The sequence below is a fragment of the Mustelus asterias genome, unplaced genomic scaffold (genome assembly GCF_964213995.1).
Source record: "Mustelus asterias unplaced genomic scaffold, sMusAst1.hap1.1 HAP1_SCAFFOLD_637, whole genome shotgun sequence".
NCBI classification, from domain to species: Eukaryota; Metazoa; Chordata; class Chondrichthyes; order Carcharhiniformes; family Triakidae; genus Mustelus; species Mustelus asterias.
The window spans coordinates 84,110-108,788 of record NW_027590586.1 but is presented as its reverse complement, the minus strand read 5'-3'; the positions used below and the strand labels follow the sequence as shown (position 1 = coordinate 108,788).

Below are 24,679 nucleotides of genomic sequence, written 5' to 3'. Positions count from 1 at the left end.
GGACGGCCTCAACCGGGATATTGGGTTCATGTCACACTATTTGTAACCCCCACAGTTGCCTGGGCCTGCAGAGTTTCACTGGCTGTCTTGTCTGGAGACAATACACATCTTTTTAGCCTGTCTTGATGCTCTCTCCACTCACATTGTTTTGTTTCTTAAGAATTGATTAGTTGTAAGTATTCGCATTCCAACCATTATTCACGTAAATTGAGTCTGTGTCTTTATATGCCCTGTTTGTGAACAGAATTCCCACTCACCTGAAGAAGGGGCTTGGAGCTCTGAAAGCTTGTGTGGCTTTTGCTACCAAATAAACCTGTTGGACTTTAACCTGGTGTTGTTAAACTTCGTACTGTACTGGAACAGTGCCAGAAGACTGGAGGATAACAAATGTTGTCCCCTTGTTCAAAAAGGGGAGTAGGGACAACCCTGGTAATTATAGACCGGTGAGCCTTACTTCTGTTGTGGGCAAAGTGTTGGAAAGGATTATAAGAGATAGGATTTATAATCACCTGGAAAGGAATAATTAGATTAGGGATAGTCAGCACGGTTTTGTGAAGGGTAGGTCGTGCCTCACAAACCTTTTTGAGTTCTTTGAGAAGGTGACCAAAGAGGTGGATGAGGGTAAAGCGGTTGATGTGGTGAATATGGATTTCAGCAAAGCGTTTGATAAGGTTCCCCATGGTAAGCTTTTGCAGAAAATACAGACACATGGGATTGAGAGTGATTTAGTGGTTTGGATCAGGAATTGCCTGGCTGGAAGAAAACAGAGGGTGGTGGTTGATGGGAAATATTCATCCTGGAGTTCAGTTACTAGTGGTGTACCGCAAGGATCTGTTTTAGGGCCACTGCTGTTTGTCATTTTTATTAATGACCTGGATGAGGGCATAGAAGGATGGGTTAGTAAATTTGCGGATGACACTAAAGTCGGTGGAGTTGTAGACAGTGCGGAGGGAAGTGGCAGGTTACAGAGGGACATAGATAAGCTGCAGAGCTGGGCTGAGAGGTGGCAAATGGAATTTAATGCGGAAAAGTGTGAAGTGATTCACTTTGGAAGGAGTAACAGGAATACAGAGTACTGGGCTAATGGTAAGATACTTGGTAGTGTGGATGAACAGAGGGATCTGGGTGTCCATGTGCATAGATCCCTGAAAGTTGGCACCCAGGTTGATAGGGTTGTTAAGAAGGCGTACGGTGTGTTAGCTTTTATTGGTAGAGGGATTGAGTTTCGGAGCCAGGAGGTCATGTTGCAACTGTACAAAACTCTGGTGCGGCCGCACTTGGAGTATTGCGTAAAGATCTGGTCACCGTATTATAGGAAAGATGTGGAAGTGTTGGAAAGGTGCAGAGGAGATTTACCAGGATGTTGCCTGGTATGGTGGGAAAATCGTATGAGGAAAGGCTGAGGGGCTTGAGGTTGTTTTCGTTAGAGAGAAGAAGGTTAAGAGGTGACTTAATAGAGGCATACAAGATGATCAGAGGATTAGATAGGGTGGATAGTGAGAGCCTTTTTCCTCGGATGGTGATGGCTAACACGAGGGGACATAGCTTTAAATTGAGGGGTGAGAGATATAGGACAGATGTCAGAGGTAGGTTCTTCACTCAGAGAGTAGTAAAGGCATGGAATGCCCTGCCTGCAACAGTAGTGGACTTGTCAACATTAAGAGCATTCAAATGGTTATTGGATAAACATATGGATGATATTGGAATAGTGTAGGTTAGATGGGCTTTAGATTGGTTTCACTGGTCGGCGCAACATCGAGGGCCGAAGGGCCTGTAGTGCGCTGTAATGTTCTATGTTCTATAAAGAAGCGGGAGCAGGAAGAGATGAGGAGAGTTTTGTTTTTGATGCAGTGAGCTGTTGTGATCTGAAAGGCACTGCCTGAAAGGGTGCTGGGAGCAGATCATCCCCAAAAGGGGGAAATTGGATAAATACTTGAAGGGGAAAATGTTCAGGACCACGGGGGGAAAGAACGAGGGAGAGTATGGGACTAATTAGTCCTTCAAAGGGGCCAGAACTGATACAATGGGCCGAATACCTCACTGTGCTGTACGATGCTTCAATCTAGACAGCCTGAGGTCCAATGTAAGACTTTAACATATTCAATTAACACAGAGCCTTTTTAAACAGAGAAAGGGAGTGAGAGAATGGGAGAGAGAGTGAAAGTCAAGAATAGAGGGACTGTAGGAGTCAGGAATAGAGCGAGAGTAGGAACCAGGGATAGAGAAAGAGTGAAAGTCAGGGATAGAGAGAGAATGAGCATCGGGGATAGAGAGAGGGATAGAGAGTGAGAGTCAGATGTGTGAACATGGAGTGTATTTGGAGTCCAACATATGTAAATGGGGTACAATGTGTGTATATATAGCATGCTGTGTGGGGATATGGTGCACAAGGAGTGTGTTGTGTATATGGTATGTATTTGGAGTATAGTGTGTGTATATGGAGATCAGTGTGGATATTGAATTTGTGTATATGGAGCATTTCTAGAGTGCAGTGGCCAGAATTCTCTGGCCATTCACTCCCTGCAGCCGCAAGCTAGGATGGAGAATTTGGAACTCAGTGTGTGCAGAGTACGGTGTGTATCTGGAGTGCGTGTGGAGTACGGTGTGTATCTGGAGTGCGTGTGGAGTACGGTGTCTGTGTGGAGTGTGTGTGGAGTGTGTGTGGAGTACGGTGTGTGTGTGGAGTGTGTGTGCAGTACGGTGTGTGTGTGCAGTGTGTGTGCAGTACGGTGTGTTTATCTGGAGTGTGTGTGGAGTACGGTGTGTGTATCTGGAGTGTGTGTGGAGTACAGTGTGTGTATCTGGAGGGTGTGTGGAGTACGGTGTGTGTGTGGAGTATGGTGTGTGTATCTGGAGTGCATGTGGAGTACAGTGTGTGTATCTGGAGTGCGTGTGGAGTACGGTGTGTGTGTGGAGTGTGTGTGGAGTACGGTGTGTGTATCTGGAGTGCGTGTGGAGTACGGTGTGTGTATCTGGAGTGCGTGTGGAGTACAGTGTGTGTATCTGGAGTGTGTGTGGAGTACGGTGTGTGTGGGGGGTGTGTGTGGAGTACGGTGTGTGTATGGAGTGTGTGTGGAGTACAGTGTGTGTGTGTGGAATGTGTGTGGAGTACGGTGTGTGTATGGAGTGTGTGTGGAGTACAGTGTGTGTGTGTGGAATGTGTGTGGAGTACGGTGTGTGTATCTGGAGTGCGTGTGGAGTACAGTGTGTGTATCTGGAGTGCGTGTGGAGTATGGTGTGTGTATCTGGAGTGCATGTGGAGTACGGTGTGTGTATCTGGAGTGTGTGTGGAGTACGGTGTGTGTATCTGGAATGTGTGTGGAGTACGGTGTGTGTGTGGAGTGTGTGTGGAGTACGGTGTGTGTGTGGAGTACGGTGTGTGTGTGGAGTGTGTGTGCAGTACGGTGTGTGTATCTGGAGTGTGTGTGGAGTACGGTGTGCGTATCTGGAGTGTGTGTGGAGTACGGTGTGTGTATCTGGAGTGTGTGTGGAGTACAGTGTGTGTATCTGGAGGGTGTGTGGAGTACGGTGTGTGTGTGGAGTACGGTGTTTTGTGTGGAGTGTGTGTGGAGTACGGTGTGTGTGTGGAGTGTGTGTGCAGTACGGTGTGTGTGTGGAGTGTGTGTGCAGTACGGTGTGTTTATCTGGAGTGTGTGTGGAGTACGGTGTGTGTATCTGGAGTGTGTGTGGAGTACAGTGTGTGTATCTGGAGGGTGTGTGGAGTACGGTGTGTGTGTGGAGTATGGTGTGTGTATCTGGAGTGCATGTGGAGTACAGTGTGTGTATCTGGAGTGCGTGTGGAGTACGGTGTGTGTGTGGAGTGTGTGTGGAGTACGGTGTGTGTATCTGGAGTGCGTGTGGAGTACGGTGTGTGTATCTGGAGTGCGTGTGGAGTACAGTGTGTGTATCTGGAGTGTGTGTGGAGTACGGTGTGTGTGGGGGGTGTGTGTGGAGTACGGTGTGTGTATGGAGTGTGTGTGGAGTACAGTGTGTGTGTGTGGAATGTGTGTGGAGTACGGTGTGTGTATGGAGTGTGTGTGGAGTACAGTGTGTGTGTGTGGAATGTGTGTGGAGTACGGTGTGTGTATCTGGAGTGCGTGTGGAGTACAGTGTGTGTATCTGGAGTGCGTGTGGAGTACGGTGTGTGTATCTGGAGTGCATGTGGAGTACGGTGTGTGTATCTGGAGTGTGTGTGGAGTACGGTGTGTGTATCTGGAGTGTGTGTGGAGTACGGTGTGTGTGTGGAGTGTGTGTGGAGTACGGTGTGTGTGTGGAGTGTGTGTGCAGTACGGTGTGTGTATCTGGAGTGTGTGTGGAGTACGGTGTGTGTATCTGGAGTGTGTGTGGAGTACGGTGTGTGTATCTGGAGTGTGTGTGGAGTACAGTGTGTGTATCTGGAGGGTGTGTGGAGTACGGTGTGTGTGTGGAGTACGGTGTGTGTGTGGAGTGTGTGTGGAGTACGGTGTGTGTGTGCAGTACGGTGTGTGTGTGGAGTGTGTGTGGAGGACAGTGTGTGTATCAGGAGTGTGTGTGGAGTACGGTGTGTGTATCGGGAGCGTGTGTGGAGTACGGTGTGTGTATCTGGAGTGTGTGTGGAGTACGGTGTGTGTGTGGAGTGTGTGTGGGGTACGGTGTGTGTGTGGAGTACGGTGTGTGTATCTGGAGTGTGTGTGGAGTACGGTGTGTGTGTGAAGTGTGTGTGGAGTAGGGTGTGTGTGTGGAGTACGGTGTGTGTATCTGGAGTGCGTGTGGAGTACAGTGTGTGTATCTGGAGTGTGTGTGGAGTACGGTGTGTGTATGGGGTGTGTGTGGAGTACTGTGTGGAGTGTGTGTGGAGTGCGGTGTGTGTATGGAGTGTGTGTGGAGTACGGTGTGTGTGTGGAGTGTGTGTGGAGTACAGTGTGTGTGTGGAGTGTGTGTGGAGTACAGTGTGTGTGTGTGGAATGTGTGTGGAGTACGGTGTGTGTATCTGGAGTGCGTGTGGAGTACAGTGTGTGTATCTGGAGTGCGTGTCGAGTACGGTGTGTGTATCTGGAGTGCGTGTGGAGTACAGTGTGTGTGTATCTGGAGTGTGTGTGGAGTACAGTGTGTGTATCTGGAGTGCGTGTGGAGTACGGTGTGTGTGTGGAGTGTGTGTGGAGTACGGTGTGTGTATCTGGAGTGTGTGTGGAGTACGGTGTGTGTGTGGAGTGTGTGTGGAGTACGGTGTGTGTGTGGAGTACGGTGTGTGTGTGGAGTGTGTGTGCAGTACGGTGTGTGTGTGGAGTGTGTGTGCAGTACGGTGTGTGTATCTGGAGTGTGTGTGGAGTACGGTGTGTGTATCTGGAGTGTGTGTGGAGTACGGTGTGTGTGTGGAGTGTGTGTGGAGTAGGGTGTGTGTGTGGAGTGTGTGTGGAGTACGGTGTGTGTATCTGGAGTGCGTGTGGAGTACAGTGTGTGTATCTGGAGTGTGTGTGGAGCACGGAGTGTGTGTGGGGTGTGTGTGGAGTACTGTGTGGAGTGTGTGTGGAGTACGGTGTGTGTATGGAGTGTGTGTGGAGTACGGTGTGTGTGTGGAGTGTGTGTGGAGTACAGTGTGTGTGTGTGGAATGTGTGTGGAGTACGGTGTGTGTATCTGGAGTGCGTGTGGAGTACAGTGTGTGTATCTGGAGTGCGTGTCGAGTACGGTGTGTGTATCTGGAGTGCATGTGGAGTACGGTGTGTGTATCTGAAGTGTGTGTGGAGTACGGTGTGTGTATCTGGAGTGTGTGTGGAGCACGCTGTGTGTGTGGAGTGTGTGTGGAGTGCGGTGTGTGTATCTGGAGTGTGTGTGCAGTACGGTGTGTGTGTGGAGTGTGTGTGCAGTACGGTGTGTGTATCTGGAGTGTGTGTGGAGTACGGTGTGTGTATCTGGAGTGTGTGTGGAGTACAGAATGTGTATCTGGAGGGTGTGTGGAGTACGGTGTGTGTGTGGAGTATGGTGTGTGTGTGGAGTGTGTGTGGAGGACGGTGTGTGTGTGGAGTGTGTGTGGAGGACGGTGTGTGTATCGGGGGTGTGTGTGGAGTACAGTGTGTGTGTGTGGAGTGTGTGTGGAGTACGGTGTGTGTATCTGGAGTGTGTGTGGAGGACGGTGTGTGTATCGGGAGTGTGTGTGGAGTACAGTGTGTGTGTGTGGAGTACGGTGTGTGTGTGGAGTGTGTGTGGAGTACGGTGTGTGTGTGGAGTGTGTGTGGAGTACGGTGTGTGTGTGGAGTGTGTGTGCAGTACGGTGTGTGTGTGGAGTGTGTGTGCAGTACGGTGTGTGTATCTGGAGTGTGTGTGGAGTACGGTGTGTGTATCTGGAGTGTGTGTGGAGTACGGTGTGTGTGTGGAGTGTGTGTGGAGTAGGGTGTGTGTGTGGAGTGTGTGTGGAGTACGGTGTGTGTATCTGGAGTGCGTGTGGAGTACAGTGTGTGTATCTGGAGTGTGTGTGGAGTACGGAGTGTGTATCTGGAGTGTGTGTGGGGTGTGTGTGGAGTACTGTGTGGAGTGTGTGTGGAGTACGGTGTGTGTATCTGGAGTGTGTGTGGAGTACGGTGTGTGTGTGGAGTGTGTGTGGAGTACGGTGTGTGTGTGGAGTGTGTGTGGAGTACAGTGTGTGTGTGTGGAATGTGTGTGGAGTACAGTGTGTGTATCTGGAGTGCGTGTGGAGTACAGTGTGTGTATCTGGAGTGCGTGTCGAGTACGGTGTGTGTATCTGGAGTGCATGTGGAGTACGGTGTGTGTATCTGAAGTGTGTGTGGAGTACGGTGTGTGTATCTGGAGTGTGTGTGGAGTACGGTGTGTGTGTGGAGTGTGTGTGGAGTGCGGTGTGTGTATCTGGAGTGTGTGTGCAGTACGGTGTGTGTGTGGAGTGTGTGTGCAGTACGGTGTGTGTATCTGGTGTGTGTGTGGAGTACGGTGTGTGTATCTGGAGTGTGTGTGGAGTACAGAATGTGTATCTGGAGGGTGTGTGGAGTACGGTGTGTGTGTGGAGTATGGTGTGTGTGTGGAGTGTGTGTGGAGGACGGTGTGTGTGTGGAGTGTGTGTGGAGGACGGTGTGTGTATCGGGGGTGTGTGTGGAGTACAGTGTGTGTGTGTGGAGTGTGTGTGGAGTACGGTGTGTGTATCTGGAGTGTGTGTGGAGGACGGTGTGTGTATCGGGAGTGTGTGTGGAGTACAGTGTGTGTGTGTGGAGTACGGTGTGTGTGTGGAGTGTGTGTGGAGTACGGTGTGTGTATCTGGAGTGTGTGTGGAGTACGGTGTGTTGTGGAGTGTGTGTGGAGTACGGTGTGTGTGTGGAGTGTGTGTGGAGGACGGTGTGTGTATCAGGAGTGTGTGTGGAGTACGGTGTGTGTGTGGAGTGTGTGTGGAGGACGGTGTGTGTGTGGAGTACGGTGTGTGTATCTGGAGTGTGTGTGGAGTATGGTGTGTGTGTGGAGTGTGTGTGGAGTAGGGTGTGTGTGTGGAGTACGGTGTGTGTATCTGGAGTGTGTGTGGAGTACAGTGTGTGTATCTGGAGTGTGTGTGTAGTACGGTGTGTGTGTGGGGTGTGTGTGGAGTACTGTGTGGAGTGTGTGTGGAGTGCGGTGTGTGTATGGAGTGTGTGTGGAGTACGGTGTGTGTGTGGAGTGTGTGTGGAGTACAGTGTGTGTGTGTGGAATGTGTGTGGAGTACGGTGTGTGTATCTGGAGTGCGTGTGGAGTACAGTGTGTGTATCTGGAGTGCGTGTCGAGTACGGTGTGTGTATCTGGAGTGCGTGTGGAGTACAGTGTGTGTGTATCTGGAGTGTGTGTGGAGTACAGTGTGTGTATCTGGAGTGCGTGTGGAGTACAGTGTGTGTGTATCTGGAGTGCGTGTGGAGTACAGTGTGTGTGTATCTGGAGTGTGTGTGGAGTACAGTGTGTGTATCTGGAGCGCGTGTGGAGTACAGTGTGTGTGTATCTGGAGTGCGTGTGGAGTACAGTGTGTGTGTATCTGGAGTGTGTGTGGAGTACGGTGTGTGTATCTGGAGTGTGTGTGGAGTACGGTGTGTGTGTGGAGTGTGTGTGGAGTACGGTGTGTGTGTGGAGTACAGTGTGTGTATCTGGGGTGTATGTGGAGTGTGTGTGGAGTACGGTGTGTGTGTGGAGTGTGTGTGCAGTACGGTGTGTGTGTGCAGTGTGTGTGCAGTACGGTGTGTGTGTGGAGTACAGTGTGTGTATCTGGGGTGTATGTGGAGTACGGTGTGTATCTGGGGTGTATGTGGAGTACGGTGTGTGTATCTGGGGTGTATGTGGAGTACGGTGTGTATCTGGAGTGTGGGTTGAGTACAGTGTGTGTATCTGGGGTGTATGTGGAGTACGGTGTGTATCGGGTGTATGTGGAGTACAGTGTGTGTATCTGGGGTGTATGTGGAGTACGATGTGTATCTGGGGTGTATGTGGAGTACGGTGTGTATCTGGGGTGTATGTGGAGTACGATGTGTATCTGGGGTGTATGTGGAGTACGGTGTGTATCTGGGGTGTATGTGGAGTACGGTGTGTATCTGGGGTGTATGTGGAGTACGGTGTGTATCTGGGGTGTATGTGGAGTACGGTGTGTATCTGGGGTGTATGTGGAGTATGTGGTATGTATGTGAAGTGTGAGCTGTGTTGATTGACTAGTCTGGGCCTCAGGCCAGGAGGCGGACGGGCCTGCAGCTGCTGAGCAGGGATTGGCTCTCGGTCTGTCTGTCCCCGGCTGGACTGTATGATGGATTTTCTGGGAGGTTCTAGGTCGGGGCGTTTGTTTTTCCCCTTGTTTGGGAGTTAGACCTTGATCGAGGCACTCAGCTCTCTCACTCTCTCTACACCTTGCTGCCCCCTGAGCAGGCTTGACACAGACCTAGACATGGCCCGTCTGAGCATGCCGTCCATGAGCTCGGCGTTGGAGAGAGCTGTCAAGCTGGAAAACAGCAAGAAAACACGGAAGCAGAAAGCAGCCAGCAGGGCCGTGCTGTATACGTAGGTGAAAGAGTGCTGGGGGGAGGGGGCTTGGACCTTATTGTGTGTGTGTGATTTGTCAGTGATTGTGGAAGGCTGTATGCTTCCAGTCTCTAGGGAGAGAGAGAGAGACAGACAGACAGAGAGCAAGAGAGAGCGAGAGAGACAGACAGACAGACAGAGAGAGAGAGGGACAGAGAGAGAGAGAGAGAGAGCGAGAGAGAGAGAGAGAGAGACAGACAGAGAGAGAGAGAGAGAATGTGGAAAAGATTGAGGAGAATGGTTCCAGGAATGAGGGGACTGCAACTCCGTGGATAGATTGGGAGAAGTTGGGAATGTTCTCCTCGGGAGAAGAGAAGGTTGAGAGGAGATTTGATCGAGGGGTTCAAAGTCATGAGGGGGGAATTGGGGTTTGGGACAGAGTAGAGAGGGAGAAACTGTTCCCATTGGTGGGAGGATGGTGAACCAGAGGGGGACACAGATTGGAGGCGATTGGAGAACTGACGGAGACGCAAGGAGAAAATGTTTCACACAGCAAGTGGTTCGGATCTGGAAGGCGCTGCCTGAGAGTGTGGTGGAGGCAGGTTCAATTGACGCTTCCCAAAGGGGAATTGGGATCATTATCTGGGCAAGGTCACGAGACAGGTGTGGAATGAATTGGATAGCACTTTAGAATGGCCAGTATGTGTTTGACGGGTCGATTGGCCACCTTGAGCCTTGTGTTATTCTACGAGTTGTCGCGTGAAAGTGCGCCACTGCCAGCCAACTTCTGACCATGAGTTGACAATTTTGTGGTTCCTGGCCCAAGGCAGACTGGAAGTTTATTAACCATGGGCAGGGCAGATGACAACCATTTGTCTTTGTGACTCTCGAGATGGGAGATAATCAGTTCACCATGAGTTCATGGGTTCAAGATGTCAAACCTCCGCTCCCACTGCCCGGCGTCACTGGCCGGGCCCAGAATTTGTTGCCCATCCCTAATTGCCCCCTTGAGAAGGTGGTGGGTGAGCCGCCATCTTGAACCCGCTGCAGTCCCGTGTGGTGTAGGTACACCCACAGTGCTGTTAGGGAGGGAGTCCAGGATTTTGACCCAGGCACAGTGAAGGAACGGCCTATATATTTCCAAGCCGGGATGGTGCATTTGTGTGTGGCGCTCGGAGGGGGGAACTTGCAGGCGGTGGGTGTTTCCCATGGTGGGCACCTACCTCCCTATCTCTGTAACTTCCTCCAGTCCCTACAATCCTCCCTGTCTCCATCATCTCCTGTAATACCCCGAGATCTCTGCGTTCCTCCAATTCTGGTCCCTCACACATCCCCCTCTGATGCGCATCTCTCCACTATTGGTCTATAGCTGTCTGGGGGGCCCTGTGCTCCCTATACTTCTCTCTCTCTCGCTCTCTCGCTTTGGTCAGCTTTCCTTAATAACCCTTGATTCCATACTTAGTTTCAGGGTATCCCTGGGTGAAATGTCCCCTGTTGGAGCAGCCATGTAAACTTGGGGTTAGCATTGTTGAAAGCTTTGTTACCTTTAACCCCGTGTTTTCTGTGTGTTGCTGCTCCCAGAACACAATGACCAGGTGGTGTTGGCATTGTTGTCATACTTGGTATTCCCAGCATGATTTCACAATGCTTGGAGGCAACGCTGTGTTTCTAAATGCTTTGCAGGCATGGGTTAATTGAAGTTTAACGTAATTAGCAAATCCTATGAGCTTCACAAACAGAGGCAGCACTGACTCTGAATAGCCTCCTCCAGTTCCTGTGTAACAGGCTCGAGAGCGGCTGAATGGCCTTCTCCTGTTGCACAATGCCTCTATGACTTAACGTAGCTTCATGGTTCGGCTCAGTCTTCGATGTTACCTGAGGATCGAGGAGCGCGGGGAGGGCGCGATGGAAGCAAAGAGGCGTGCGCATTCATTGGGCGCTTCCCGTCCACCACCGGACGCCCCAAAACAGTTTGCAGCTTCCAGCATACTCCTTTTCGGATGTGTGGACCAGGAATGCAGCAGCCCAATTAGTGCATAGTGCAATCCCGACATGCAACTGGAGACCGGGCTGCGCCTTAGTAGGATACACTGCTCAAGGTGGACTCACCGGAGGGATCATGACCTCTGTAATCTGGTCTATTCTTGAAGCTGCCCAAACATGTTGGGAGGCTAACCTTCCCCACCATTATAAAACAACATCTGGGGTATTGTGTCCACTTCTGGGCCCCGTGCTTTAGGCAACGATGTCGAGACTTCGGGCTATGGGGACTGCAGAGAGGGAGAACAGAACGGTTCCAGGGATGAGGGGCCTTTGGTTCATGTGGAGAGGGGGAGAGAGAGAGGGACTGGGGGAAGCTGAGATCGTTCTCCTTTCGAGCGGAAAAGGTTAAGGAAGGAGATTTAATCGAGGGGTTCACCATCACAACGGGGATTTGAGCGAGTAAATGAGGAGAAAGTGTTTCCAGCGGCAGGAGGGTTGGTAACCAGGACGGGGGGTGAACACAGATTGAAGAGAATCAGTAAAAGGGGGAGAGAGATGAGGAGAATTTTTTGTTTTGACACTGCGGGTTGTTGAGATCTGGAAGGCGCTGCCCCCCCCCCCCCCCCCCCCCCGAAAGGGTGATGGGAGCAGTTTCACCCTCGGAAAGGGGAATTGGGATAACCAATGTGTGAATTATTACAGAATCGAAGCGGAACCATTTTGCAATGGATGGGGGAATGGGCGAAGCACTCATGGGAAAACCCTTTACTGTTGACCTCTCTCTCGCTGGCGAGAGAGTGGTGTGTGGGCAAGGGAGAGAGACAAACTCAAGGTCCGCCCCAATGTCAGCGACACCACTGCCGCGGGGTGGCTTGGACAAAAAGGCCACCCGCTCCCCTGCGTGCCAGTGTCCCCCCCCAACCCCCACCCTGCCCCCGGACTTCCAGGATTTCCCTGGGGAACTCAAATGACAGAAGATCGATACGTCCATCTGACAGGGTGGATGAAGGAGGACTCCTCATCCGAGTAACAGGAAGGGGGCTGCTCCTCGAGGCCCCTTTCCCCACCCTCCTATCCCTCCATCGCCTCGGTGTCCGAAAATCTCTCACTATCTCCCTCTCGATGGCCAAGCTTCTTCTGCGGGGGGGGGTCAAGAATTCTAAAGATTCCCGACCCTCGGAGCGAAGAGTTTTCTCCTAGTCTCAGTCTAAAATGGCTGCCCTCTTATCCTGAGACCCCCATCCCCCCCTCTCTGTGTTCCTGATTCACCAGCCGAGGGTGAGGGGAGGGAAACGGCCTCTCAGCATCAACCCTGTCAAACCCTTTCAGAATTTTATATGTTTCAGTGAGACCATCTCTCATTCTTCTTGTAATAAGCCAACTATAAGTGAAGGACATTTATTCATCGAAACAAAAGTTGAAGCCCAACCCTGTGCGTATGTACGAGTCCTGTCCGGGACAATAGAACACCTCAGGTTTCTGCCTTATCAAGGGACCGGGATATGAGTGCCACCTGGTTTAGCAATTGCCTATTACTCCGGGAACTTGTATTCCACAAGGAGGTTAATTAGGGATTCCCCGTGTGAGTAATGGATCATTTATGCCACATAGTAAGCAATCTCTCAGCATTTCAGGTAATGCCAGGTCTTTCTCACAATGTTCTGCTAACTTTTGCAATCGAGTCAGGAATTCTGTTACTCATTCCCCAGTTGGTTGCTTGTTGTATCCAAGTTATATTGTTGTGGTATAACAGGTGGTTTAGCATCTTAATGGTTTGCTACCAATTCTACCAGTTCATCAAAGGTCTTGGAATCTGGTGCTGCCGGATATGCAGACTTTTAATAATGCTGCAAGTTGGAGCCCCACAAGTGGTCATTAGGACGACCTTTTGCCGATTATCGCCATCTATTACATTTGCCCATTTCATTTGCTCAGCATATTGTGGCCAGTCCTCAGCACCCACATCATATGGCTCCAACTTCCCGAAAAACAACATTAAAAAAAAAACTCCTCACTTTACAGTCTTACCTGGTTTGTTGAGCAGCAAGGTTACCCAAAAAGTTCCTTTTACCTCGTCGCCAGTGTAATAACTCAGGAAGCCACCTGTAAATGAATGATATTTATCCATCAAAGTGAATTTAAACCACAACACTGTGTGCATGTACATAAGTCCCATCTGGGATGAGCAATCACTGGATCCACGCCTCAGCAAGGGCTCAGGATACGAGTTCCACCTGGTTAGGCAATCGCCTGTTACCATGGGAACTCGTATTCCATGAGTCACACAAGGAGGTCAATCAGGAATTCCCCGTGTGAGTAATGGGGGTTATCACACTTCTAAACCCCAGAGGATATCTCCTCACAGGACAATTGCACTCATCCCGCAGGAATCAGTCTGGTGAACCTCTGTTGCATTCCCTCTAATGCTAGATTGCCCTTCCTTATGTTAAGGAGACCAAAACTGTACGCATTCCTTCAGGCTGTAAGTCACCATAACCTGGAACAGCTGGAGCAAGACTCCCTGAGTCCTATATTCCAAATCCAAACTTTTCCAATGAAGGCCAACATACCATTTCCCTTAAATAACAATGCAGAAAGTGCCAGAAAAACTCAGCAGGTCTGGCAGCATCTGTGGAGACAGAGAGAGAGAGAGACAGAGTTAACACTTCAAGTCTGATGTGGCTCTTCTTCAGAAGTGGCCTTTATCGTGAGGGGAGTCAGAGTACACGAATAAAGAAGTCTTGCTCTTACTGTACAGGTGGATCCACATCGGGAATAACCGCGTGCAGTTCTGGTCTCCATGTTTTTAAGGAAGGATATACTCGCATCAAAGGCTAGTACAGTGAAGGTTCACTCGACTGGGATTCTGGGGATGAGGAGGGGGCAGGTTGTCCTATGATGAGACGTTGAGTAAATTGGGTCGATATTCTCTGGAGTGTTGAAGAATGAGAGGTGATCTCACTGAGACACACACCATTCTGAAGGGGGTTTGATGGGGTAGTTCTGCGAGATTGTCTTTGCTGGGCGGGGAATCTAAAACGCTGGGGGCACAGTGTCAGAATAAGGAGGGGGACGTGTGGTAATCGTTTAGGACTGAGATGAGGAGGAATTGCCTCACTCAAAAGGCTGTGAATATATTGCAGATTGGAATTACACATTTTTTTTGGTGTCTCAGAGAATCGAGGGGTGTGGGGAGTGGATGGGAAAGGATCGGCCTGGATGGGATTGAATGGCAGAGCAGGCTCGATGGGCCGAATGGTTGTTCCCTAGTTCTCATGTTCTGAGGCAAAACAGTCATTGGGGGTGGATGGGGAAATGGAGTTGAAGCCCAAGGTCAGCCATGACGGTATTGAATGGCACGGCATGCTCGACAGGCCATCTGGTCTAGTCCGGCTCTGATTTATTTTATTCCTCCGGGTGCTCCGGTTTCCTCCCACACTCCAAAGATGTGCGGGTTAGGTGGATTGGTCACGCTAAATTGCCCCTTAGTGTCAGGGGGACTAGCTAGGGTAAATGCATGGAGTATTGGGATAGGGCTGGGTGGGATTGTGGTCAGTGCAGACTCGATGGGCCAAATGGCCTCCTTCTGCACTGCAGGGATTCTATTCTATTCTATCTCTACCATCTGCCTTCCCTGTTGCTTGCTCGTAACATTCCAGGAAATGTTGCCGTCTCCAGGGGTTGACAAGCTTGGGTAAGGTGAGTGATGATTGTGAGAGGGTGTGAAGGTGGGCAGGGCGATCGGACGGGTACCTCCCCTCCCTACGCCCCAGTCCGTCAGAAGCTCTGCGAGTGTTGTAACCTTTCTCTGCCCTTCCATTTCTCACCTTGGTCCAGCCTGGAGGCCGAGACGCAGAGCAGCGAGGCTGGAACGATTGTGGACAGCCCGTGCAGCCAGGGACCGTACCGGTGCCACGTTGACCTGAAGCAGGATTCCTTCGAGCACTCAGCCAGCCGGGCACACTGTGCCGAACTCCAGTGGGCGCAGAGGGCCCGCCATCAACCTGCCAGCTTGGCATTGCGTAAGCAGGAGGAGGAGGATGCCAGCAAACGCCCCAAGTCCCTCTCTGAGAGTTACGAGCTATCCACAGACCTGCAGGACAAGAAGGTAGGAGACATTGGTGACGTGACATCAGCCTGTTCGTAGAGTTAGGTTGTGCCACATCAGGGAAACGTTCTATTCTGTGCTGGTTTTTCTGCCCCACACCAACCTCCTCCCAACCCCTACTACATCTCTCCCTGCCATCCCCCATATTCTTCTATCCCTTTAAACGATCTTCACAGTGCACAAGGAGACCATTAAGGGGAGGCGATGGCCTAGTGGTATTATCGCTAGACTATTACTCCAGAAACTCAGCTAATGTTAAGGGGACCAGGTTTGAAACACACCATGCATGGCAGGTGGTGGAATTTGAACTCAATAAAATAAATCTGGAATTAAGAATCGACAGATGACCATGAAACCATTGTCGATTGTCGGAAAAACCCATCTGGTTCACTATTGTCCCTTACAGAAGGAAATCTGCCGGCCTTACCTGGTATGGCCGACATGTGACTCCAGAGCCACAGCAACATGGTTGACTCTCAACTGCCCTCTGAAATGGCCGAGTGAGACACTCAGTTCAAGGGCAACAAGGGATGGGCAATAAATGATGGCCCAGCCAGCGATGTCCATGTCCCACGAATGAACAGAAGAAAATTTGGTCCATCGAGTCTGCACTGGCTTTTCAAGAAGAGCACTCATAGAGTCATAGAGGTTTACAGCATGGAAACAGGCCATTCAGCCCAACTTGTCCATGCCGCCCTTTTTCGACCACTAAGCTAGTCCCAATTGCCTGCATTTGGCCCATATCCCTCTATACCCATGTAACTGTCGAAATGCTTTTTAAAAGACAAAATTGTACCCGCCTCTACTACTACCTCTGGCAGCTTGTTCCAGACACTCACCACCCTCTGTGTGAAAATATTGCCCCTCTGGACCTTTTTGTATCTCTCCCCTCTCACCTTCAACCTATGCCCTCTAGTTTTAGACTCCCCTACCTTTGGGAAAAGATATTGACTATCTACCTTGTCTATGTTCCTCATTATTTTATAGACATCTATAAGATCACCCCTCATCCTCCTACGCTCCAGGATAAAATGTCCCAGTCTATCCAGCCTCTCCTTATAACTCTAACCATCAAGTCCTGGTAGCATCCTAGTAAATCTTTTCTGCGCTCTTTCTAGTTAATAATATCCTCAACCTAGTCCCACTCTCCCTGTCTTATTTCCCACCATTCACCCTACCCCACACCCCTCATAAACACAACACTATTCGCCTTGACCACACCCTGTGGGAGCAACTTGCACATTTTCCCCACTCTCTGGGTAAAGACCATTCTGTACTTATTTTTCTCTACTTGTCCTTGCCCCTTGTGTTGGGCCCCGATCACTGAAGGTGACGGTCACCGGGTCGACGGTCGTTGCTGCACTCGGCAAGGGATGAGGCAAAACAATCCAACATGTCGGACCCTTTATTTTTTGGAAGTGGAGGGATTAAAAATCGAGCTCCAGGAAACCGGGGAGAACTCCCCCCTCTCCATTCACGAGGGTGTTCCCTCCGTGCTGACCCCCCCCACAGTGCGGCGCTCCCTCAGCACTGACCATCCCACAGTGCGGCGCTCCCTCAGCACTGACCATCCCACAGTGCGGCGCTCCCTCAGCACTGAACCCCGACAGTGCGGCGCTCCCTCAGCACTGACCCTCCCACAGTGTGGCGCTCCCTCAGCACTGACCCTCCCACAGTGCGGCGCTCCCTCAGCACTGACCCCCCGACAGTGCGGCGCTCCCTCAGCACTGACCCTCCCACAGTGTGGCGCTCCCTCAACACTAACCCTCCCACAGTGCGGCGCTCCATCAGCACTGACCCTCCAACAGTGCAGCGCTCCCTCAGCACTGATCCTCTGACAGTGCGGCGCTCCCTCAGCAGTGACCCTCTGACAATGCGGCGCTCCCTCAGCACTGACCCTCCGACAGTGCGGCACTCCCTCAGCACTGACCCTCCGACAGTGCGGCACTCCCTCAGCACTGACCCTCCTACAGTGCGGGGTTCCCTCAGCGCTGACTCTCCGACAGTGCGGTTCCCTCAGCACTGACCCTCCGACAGTGCAACGCTCCCTCAGCACTGACTTTCTGACAGTGTGGCGCTCCCTCAGCACTGACCCTCCCACAGTGCGGCACTCCCTCAGCACTGACCCTCCCACAGTGCAACGCTCCCTCAGCACTGACTTTCTGACAGTGTGGCGCTCCCTCAGCACTGACCCTCCCACAGTGTGGCGCTCCCTCAGCACTGACCCTCCGACAGTGCGGCACTCCCTCAGCACTGACTCTTCTACAGCGCGGGGTTCCCTCAGCACTGACCCTCCGACAGTGCAACGTTCCCTCAGCACTAACCCTCTGACAGTGCAACGTTCCCTCAGCACTGACCCTCCGACAGTGCGATTCCCTCAGCACTGACCCTCTGACAGTGCGGCGCTCCCTCAGCACTGACCCTCTGACAGTGCAGCGCTCCCTCAGCACTGACCCTCCGACAGTGCAGCGCTCCCTCAGCACTGACCCTCCGACAGTGCAGCGCTCCCTCAGCACTGACCCTCTGACAGTGTGATGCACCCTCCATACTGGCACAACGGTTTGGGGTTAACTGTACCTTCTGACTCTGCGGAGGGAGAGAAAGGGCGACTTGCTGATGCTCAGTGACTTTCTCAAATGTGCCCGGATTGAGATCACCATGTCTCAACAGCACTGGCCTGCACAACCGTCACAGTGAAAGAAATTCCCTCCCCATTGGCCTTCGCTCATCTGTACGTGTCCTGTAAGCCAGGCTGTGGAGTCACCTCTCCAGTCAGTGGCAGGAACAATCCTTATTCATTCATTCATGGCTTACTGGGGCATTTATTGTCCCTCTCCAAATGCCCCGAGAGGGCAGTGATGAGCTGGCTTCATGGATGGAACTGACTGTCTCACTCAGACGTATTTCCGAGGGGGAAGTTTCGAGTCGACACATTGCTGTGTGTATCTGTGTGAGGGGGTCTGGAGTCATGTGTAGGCCAGACTGGGGTAAGGACGGCAGATTTCCTTTTCCTTAAAGGGGACATTCGTGAACCAGATGGGTTTTTTTAAAACAGCAATCACACTACTTTAGCTTTTAATTCACAATTGTTTCAATTAACTGAATTTAAATCACACCTAGCTGTCATGATGGAATAGCCATTCAGCCACGTACACCCCTCCCCCATCTCGAGCTTGTTCCACAGGAACAGGAGGAGGCCATTCAGCCCCTCTCTCTCTCTCGAGCCTGTCACACAGGAACAGGAGGAGGCCATTGAGCCCCTCTCAAGCCTGTTACACAGGAACAGGAGGAGGCCATTCAGCCCCTCTCTCTCTCGAGCTTGTCACACAGGAACAGGAGGAGGCCATTGAGGCCCTCTCAAGCCTGTTACACAGGAACAGGAGGAGGCCATTGAGCCCCTCTCAAGCCTGTTACACAGGAACAGGAGGAGGCCATTCAGCCCCTCTTGAGCCTGTTACACAGGAAGAGGAGGAGGCCATTCAGCCCCTCTTGAGCCTGTTACACAGGAAGAGGAGGAGGCCATTCAGCTCTCTAATCTATTCCTCCATTCAGTCAGATCATGGCTGATCTGTATCGTAACTACATTTGTCCACCTCAGTTTCGTAACCCTTAATTCCCACCCCTTATCAACAAAAATCTGTCAATCTCGGGTTTGAAATTCCAGAGGATCAGATCGCCCCCTCATTCTTCCACACTCGAGGGAACACAAGCCCAGGCTGTGAGACTGGCCCTCAGAATTTAACCCTTTCAGTGCCAGGTGAATCTGAGCTGTCCCCCTCCACGTCTAATACGAGGGTGCGGAGAGGCGAACTGGACGTGTATGTGTGTTGGTGTTTCTCCAGGTGTAACTGTGTCAGCTCGGCTCGGGTGTGGGAGGGGGTGGGATTTAATGCTGCAGGGTTTTAACCTGTGCCTCCGTGCCCTGTTCTCTTTCTCCCCGCAACCCCCCCCCCCCCTCTGCAGGTGGAGATGCTCGAGAGGAAGTATGGAGGATACTTCCTGAGCCGGCGAGCCGCACGCACGATCCAGACCGCCTTCCGCCAGTACCGGATGAACAAGAACTTTGAGCGTCTGCGCAGCTCACTGTCAGAGAGCCGCATGTCGCGCCGCATCGTGCTGTCCAACATGCGCATGCAGTACTCCTTCGAGGAGTACGAGAAGGGGCACGGGGCCAGCTTTGAGAGTAAGCAGGCCTCGGTGCGCTCCGAGCAGACAGGCCTGGGCTCGCGCACACACTCGGAGCGCAGCGATCAGTTCGGGGGTCTGGACGTGGAGTCCACTACCGCCTCCAGCGACTTCACCAACGAGATCACCGAACTGGAGGACACCTTCTCCAAGCAGGTGCGCACCCTGGCCGAGTCCATCGACGATGCGCTGGGCTGCCGGCCGGTGCCCCCCGGCACGGCGGGCGAGGAGGGCGACTCCTTCGACAGCCGCAGCGAGCCACGGCGGGTGAAGAACGAGGACTCCACCACCACCTACAGCGACGTCACCCTCTACATTGACGAGGGCGAGGCACCAGCCTCGGCGCCTGCCTCCCCCATCTCCTCAGAGCGGGCGCCCAGCTCGGAGCAGGAGCTGCACCCGCACCATCACCCCCACCACCACCAGCACCTGGGCAGCGGGGGGGTGGGTGGGCCGGGGGGCCAGGAGTACTGGGGGGGAGCCGGGGGGCAGGGGAGGGAGGCCGAGGGTGGCCGGCGGGGCCCCGGGTGCATGGAGTGCAGGGACTACCGGCGGCGGGCGGCCCACCTGCCCTTGCTGACCATTGAGCCGCCCAGCGACAGCTCAGTCGACATGAGTGACCGCTCGGACCGGGGCTCCCTCAGCCGCCAGTTGGTCTACGAGCAGGAGGTGGCGCCACCTCCCAAGCCCGCCCCGGTGCCCATCCCCGTTCCTGTCCCGGTGCCTGTCCATCGGGCACCACCCCCGCCGCCCCCCGTCCGCTCTCCCCTCCCCCTGCACCCGCTGGATGCCCACCTGGCCAACAACAACGGCAATGCCAACCGCAACGGTAAGCCCGAGGCAGAGCTCTCGGATGGTGACAACGACAGCCTCAACAGCAGCGTTAACTCCAACGAGACCATCAACTGCAGCACGGGCTCCTCGTCGCGGGACAGTATCCGGGAACAGACCCTCTGTAAACAGACCTACCACAAAGAAACTCGCCATAGCTGGGACTCGCCCGCTCTCAATAACGACGTGATGCAGCGGCGCCAGTATCGCATCGGACTCAACCTCTTCAACAAGTAGGTCCTCAACCCTGTCACTCCCTCCTTTCATCGCCCTCACCCCCCCCTTCCCTCTCCCTTCCCATTCTATCTCCCTCACTCCCCTCTTCCCTCCTCCATCCAACTCCTCCTCCCTCCCCCTTCCAGCTTCCCCTCCCTCCATCTCTCCCCCTCCCCTTCCATCTCTCTCCACCCTCCTCTCGCTCTCCCTCCCTCCCCCTTCCACCTCACCCTCTCTCCTGTCTCACCTTCCTCCCTCTCCCTCCCTCGCCTTCTTACCCTCTCTCTCTCTCTCCAAAAGAACCAAAAGAAGAACATAACTTTTACCAGTTTAAATATTTAAACATAACAAGTTAGAATTCTTAAGAGCTAGCAATCTCTACAGTTCCGAAGTAAGCAGGATCTGTTCCAAAGACATAAATCCCATTTTTTAAAAACAGCACAAAAATAGATATGCTTACGGGGATATTACATTTCCAGCCTTTAAACACCTCTGGATAGAGATCCAGACAGAAACCTGTCTTCTGACTTTCACGCAACCACCTCCAGAGAAAGATCCATCCCCAAACAGCAGAATCTCAGAGAAAGAGACTTATTTCCTGCCAGGTTCCAGTCTCCAAGGCCAGAGAGAGAAAGAGAGGCATTGCTCTCGAACAACTCCAGCAGCATCTAAGCTTGATTTCTTCTAATTTAAGCCTAGCTCTACCCAGTCACATGATCTTTCTGTCAATAAAGCCCGACTCTGCAAAACCCCTGGGGAAAACACTAAAATAACAGAGCAGCATGAGCTCAGATTCAAACAAACGTTCCAGCAATTAGAACCAATTATGTTGCTGCAGGAACAACACAGGCTGCCGGTTGCAGCCCAAGCGGTACCTGTTTTGGAACAGGCTATTAAAAAAAGAATCCTGCATGGAATACATGACTCAAATACATTTCTTAAAGGCACAGAATCGTCACAATCCCAAGACCATGACTCCCCATCATCCCAGGAATGACTCTGGTGAACCCCGGCTGTTATGATTGGTTCAGCTGTGACATGCCTTCCAGTCTGTCGCTGCCCTGGAGTTATCCCAAACCTGGCCCTCTATTCTCTAGGGTCTAGAAGGTTTGGGGGTGATTTAGTGGAAGTTTTCAAGGTATTCGGATAGGGTGGAGAGAGAGAGAAAGAGAGAAACTATGGCTCGCTGGTGGGGGGAGTCTGGGATGAGGGGGAGGAAACAGTCTAAAATGAGAGGTCGAGATTTCCGGAGTGAAGGAAGGAAACATGTCAACACACAGAGGGTGGGAGGAGTTTGGAATTCTCTCCCAGAAACAGCAATCGATGCTGGGTCAGTCAATGTGAAATCTCAGATCGAGAGATTTCTGTAATGCCAACATAATGAGGATGTGGAGGGGGTAAAGGAAGATCACAGATCAGATATGATCGCACTGAATGGGGCAACAGGATCAAGAAGAGTTATCAGGAGAGGCTGGATAGACTGGGACTTTTTTCTCTGGAGTATGGGGGGGCTGAGGGGTGATCTTATAGAGGTCTGTAAAATAATGATGGGCACAGATCAGTTAGATAGTCAATATCTTTTCCCAAAGGTAGGGGAGTCTAAAACTAGAGGGCATAGGTTTAAGGTGAGAGGGGAGAGATACAAAAGGGTCCAGAGGGGCAATATTTTCACTCAGAGAGTGGTGAGTGTCTGGAATAAGCTGTCAGAGGCAGTAGTAGAGGTGGGTACAATTTTATCTTTTAAAAAGCATTTAGTTAGTTACATGGGTACGATGGGTATAGAGGGATATGGGCCAAATGCGTGCAATTGGGATTAGCTTAGGGGTTTAAAAAAAAAGGGCGGCATGGACAAGTTGGGCCGAAGGGCCTGTTTCCATGCTGTAAACCTCTATGACTCTAAGAGCTGAATGGCCTCCTCCTGTTTCTGTGTAACAGACTCGAGAGAGAGGGGCAGAATGGGCCTCCTCCTGTTCCTATGCAACAGACCCGAGAGAGAGGGGCAGAATGGCCTCCTCCTGTTCCTGTGTAACAGACCCGAGAGAGAGGGGCTGAATGGCCCTCCTCCTGTTCCTGTGTAACAGGTTCGAGAGGGGCTGAATGGCCTCCTCCTGTTCCTGTGTAACAGGTTCGAGAGGGGCTGAATGGCCTCCTCCTGTTCCTGTGTAACAGGTTCGAGAGGGGCTGAATGGCCTCCTCCTGTTCCTGTGTAACAGGTTCGAGAGGGGCTGAATGGCCTCCTCCTGTTCCTGTGTAACAGGTTCGAGAGGGGCTGAATGGCCTCCTCCTGTTCCTGTGTAACAGGTTCGAGAGGGGCTGAATGGCTTCCTCCTGTTCCTGTGTAACAGGTTCGAGAGGGGCTGAATGGCCTCCTCCTGTTCCTGTGTAACAGGTTCGAGAGGGGCTGAATGGCCTCCTCCTGTTCCTGTGTAATAGGTTCGAGAGGGGCTGAATGGCCCTCCTCCTGTTCCTGTGTAACAGGTTCGAGAGGGGCTGAATGGCCTCCTCCTGTTCCTGTGTAATAGGTTCGAGAGGGGCTGAATGGCCCTCCTCCTGTTCCTGTGTAACAGGTGTGTGTGAATTAGGAGTGTGAACCTCAGAAAGTTGTCTCTTTTCTTCCTCTCTCGATTGCCACAGGAAGCCAGAGAAGGGGATCCAGTACCTGATCGAGCGAGGCTTCGTGGCGGACACGCCGATTGGCGTTGCGCGCTTCATTCTTGAACGGAAGGGCCTCAGCCGGCAGATGATTGGCGAATTCCTGGGGAACCGTCAGAAACAATTCAACAGGGATGTGCTGGAGTGAGTATTAGCTTCCAGCTTCATGCAAGTGCCTTCACCCCGCTAGCAAAACCTTCTGACCCGAATTCTCCACCCACCAGTCCCACCTCATTGACAACAGCAGTGATCCTGTCAAAGCGCCCGCACGCATTTCATTTCTATAGCGCCTTCACTGCAAACCTCCACGAGACGCTGCACAGGAGTGTTATTCAGACAGAATCTAACCTCAAGACACATCAGGAGAAATCAGGGACAGACAACCAAAAGCTCGGTAAGAGAGGCCGGTTTTTAAGGAGCATCTTAAAGGAGAGAGAGAGACAGAGAGAGACAGAGAGAGAGACAGAGAGAGAGTGTGAGAGATAGAACATAGAACAGTACAGCACAGAACAGGCCCTTCGGCCCACGATGTTGTGCCGAGCTTTGTCTGAAACCCAGATCAAGCTATTTCCTCCCTATCGTCCCGAAGTACTCCATGTGCCTATCCAATAGCTTCTTAAATGTTTCTAAAGTTTCTGACTCCACTATCACTGCAGGCAGTCCATTCCACACCCCAATGACTCTCTGAGTAAAAAACCTACTTCGGACATCCTTCCTATATCTCCCACCATGAACCCTATAGTTATGCCCCCTAGTTACCGCTCCATTCACCCGAGGAAATAGTCTTTGAACGTTCACTCTATCTATCCCCCTCATCATCTTATAAACCTCTATCAAGTCTCCTCTCAACCTCCTCCGCTCCAAAGAGAAAAGCCCAAGTTCCCTCAACCTTTCCTCATAAGACCTACCCTCCAAACCAGGCAGCATCCTGGTAAATCTCCTCTGCACTCTTTCCAGCGCTTCCACATCCTTCTTATAGTGAGGTGACCAGAACTGCACACAATATTCCAAATGTGGTCTCACCAAGGTCCTGTACAGTTGCAGCATAACCCACGGCTCTTAAACTCAAACCCCCTGTTAATGAATGCCAACACACTATAGACCTTCTTCACGGCTCTATCCACTTGGGTGGCAACCTTCAGAGATCTGTGGATATGAACCCCAAGATCTCTCTGTTCCTCCACATTCTTCAGAACCCTGCCTTTGACCCTGTAATCCACATTTAAATTTGTCCTACCAAAATGAATCACCTCGCATTTATCAGGGTTAAACTCCATTTGCCATTTTTCAGCCCAGCTCTGCATCCTATCTATATCTCTTTGCAGCCTACAACAGCCCTCCACCTCATCCACTACTCCTCCAATTTTGGTGTCATCAGCAAATTTACTGATCCACCTTTAGCCCCCTCCTCCAAGTCATTTATAAAAATTACAGATGGAAAGGTTTAGGGAGGGAATTCCAGAGGTTAAGGCCTCTCAGGCAGCTGAAGGCACGGCCATTAATGGTGGAGCGATGGGAATCAGGGGATGCTCGAGAGGCCGGAATTGGAGGAGCGCAGAGATCTCGGAGAGCTGTAGGAGGTTACAGAAATGGGGAGGGTTGTAGGGGCTGGAGGAGGTTACAGAGATAGGGAGGATTGTAGAGGCTGGAGGGGGTTACAGAGATAGGGAGGGGTGTAGGGGCTGGAAGAGGTTACAGAAATAGGGAGGGTTGTAGGGGCTGGAGGAGGTTACCGAAATAGAGAGGGTCGTCAGAGCTGG

At 51.8% G+C, this 24,679-nt stretch overlaps 1 protein-coding gene across 4 annotated transcripts in view; it reads left to right on the top strand.

Annotated features, from left to right (window-relative positions):
* LOC144487190 (IQ motif and SEC7 domain-containing protein 1-like) overlaps nucleotides 1–24,679 on the top strand; it is a 79,993-nt gene that overhangs the window by 11,985 nt on the left and 43,329 nt on the right. For 2 of the 4 annotated variants that reach the window (XM_078205236.1, XM_078205239.1), the window contains exons 1-4: nucleotides 8,727–8,983; nucleotides 14,765–15,035; nucleotides 18,999–20,284; nucleotides 22,902–23,063. In XM_078205236.1, the coding sequence (XP_078061362.1) occupies nucleotides 8,871–8,983; nucleotides 14,765–15,035; nucleotides 18,999–20,284; nucleotides 22,902–23,063 (1,832 nt within the window). In that variant the 5' untranslated portion in view covers nucleotides 8,727–8,870. Of the gene's footprint in view, nucleotides 1–8,726; nucleotides 8,984–14,764; nucleotides 15,036–18,998; nucleotides 20,285–22,901; nucleotides 23,064–24,679 lie in introns of those variants that run through there. The other 2 variants (XM_078205238.1, XM_078205237.1) reach the window with 1 other exon arrangement.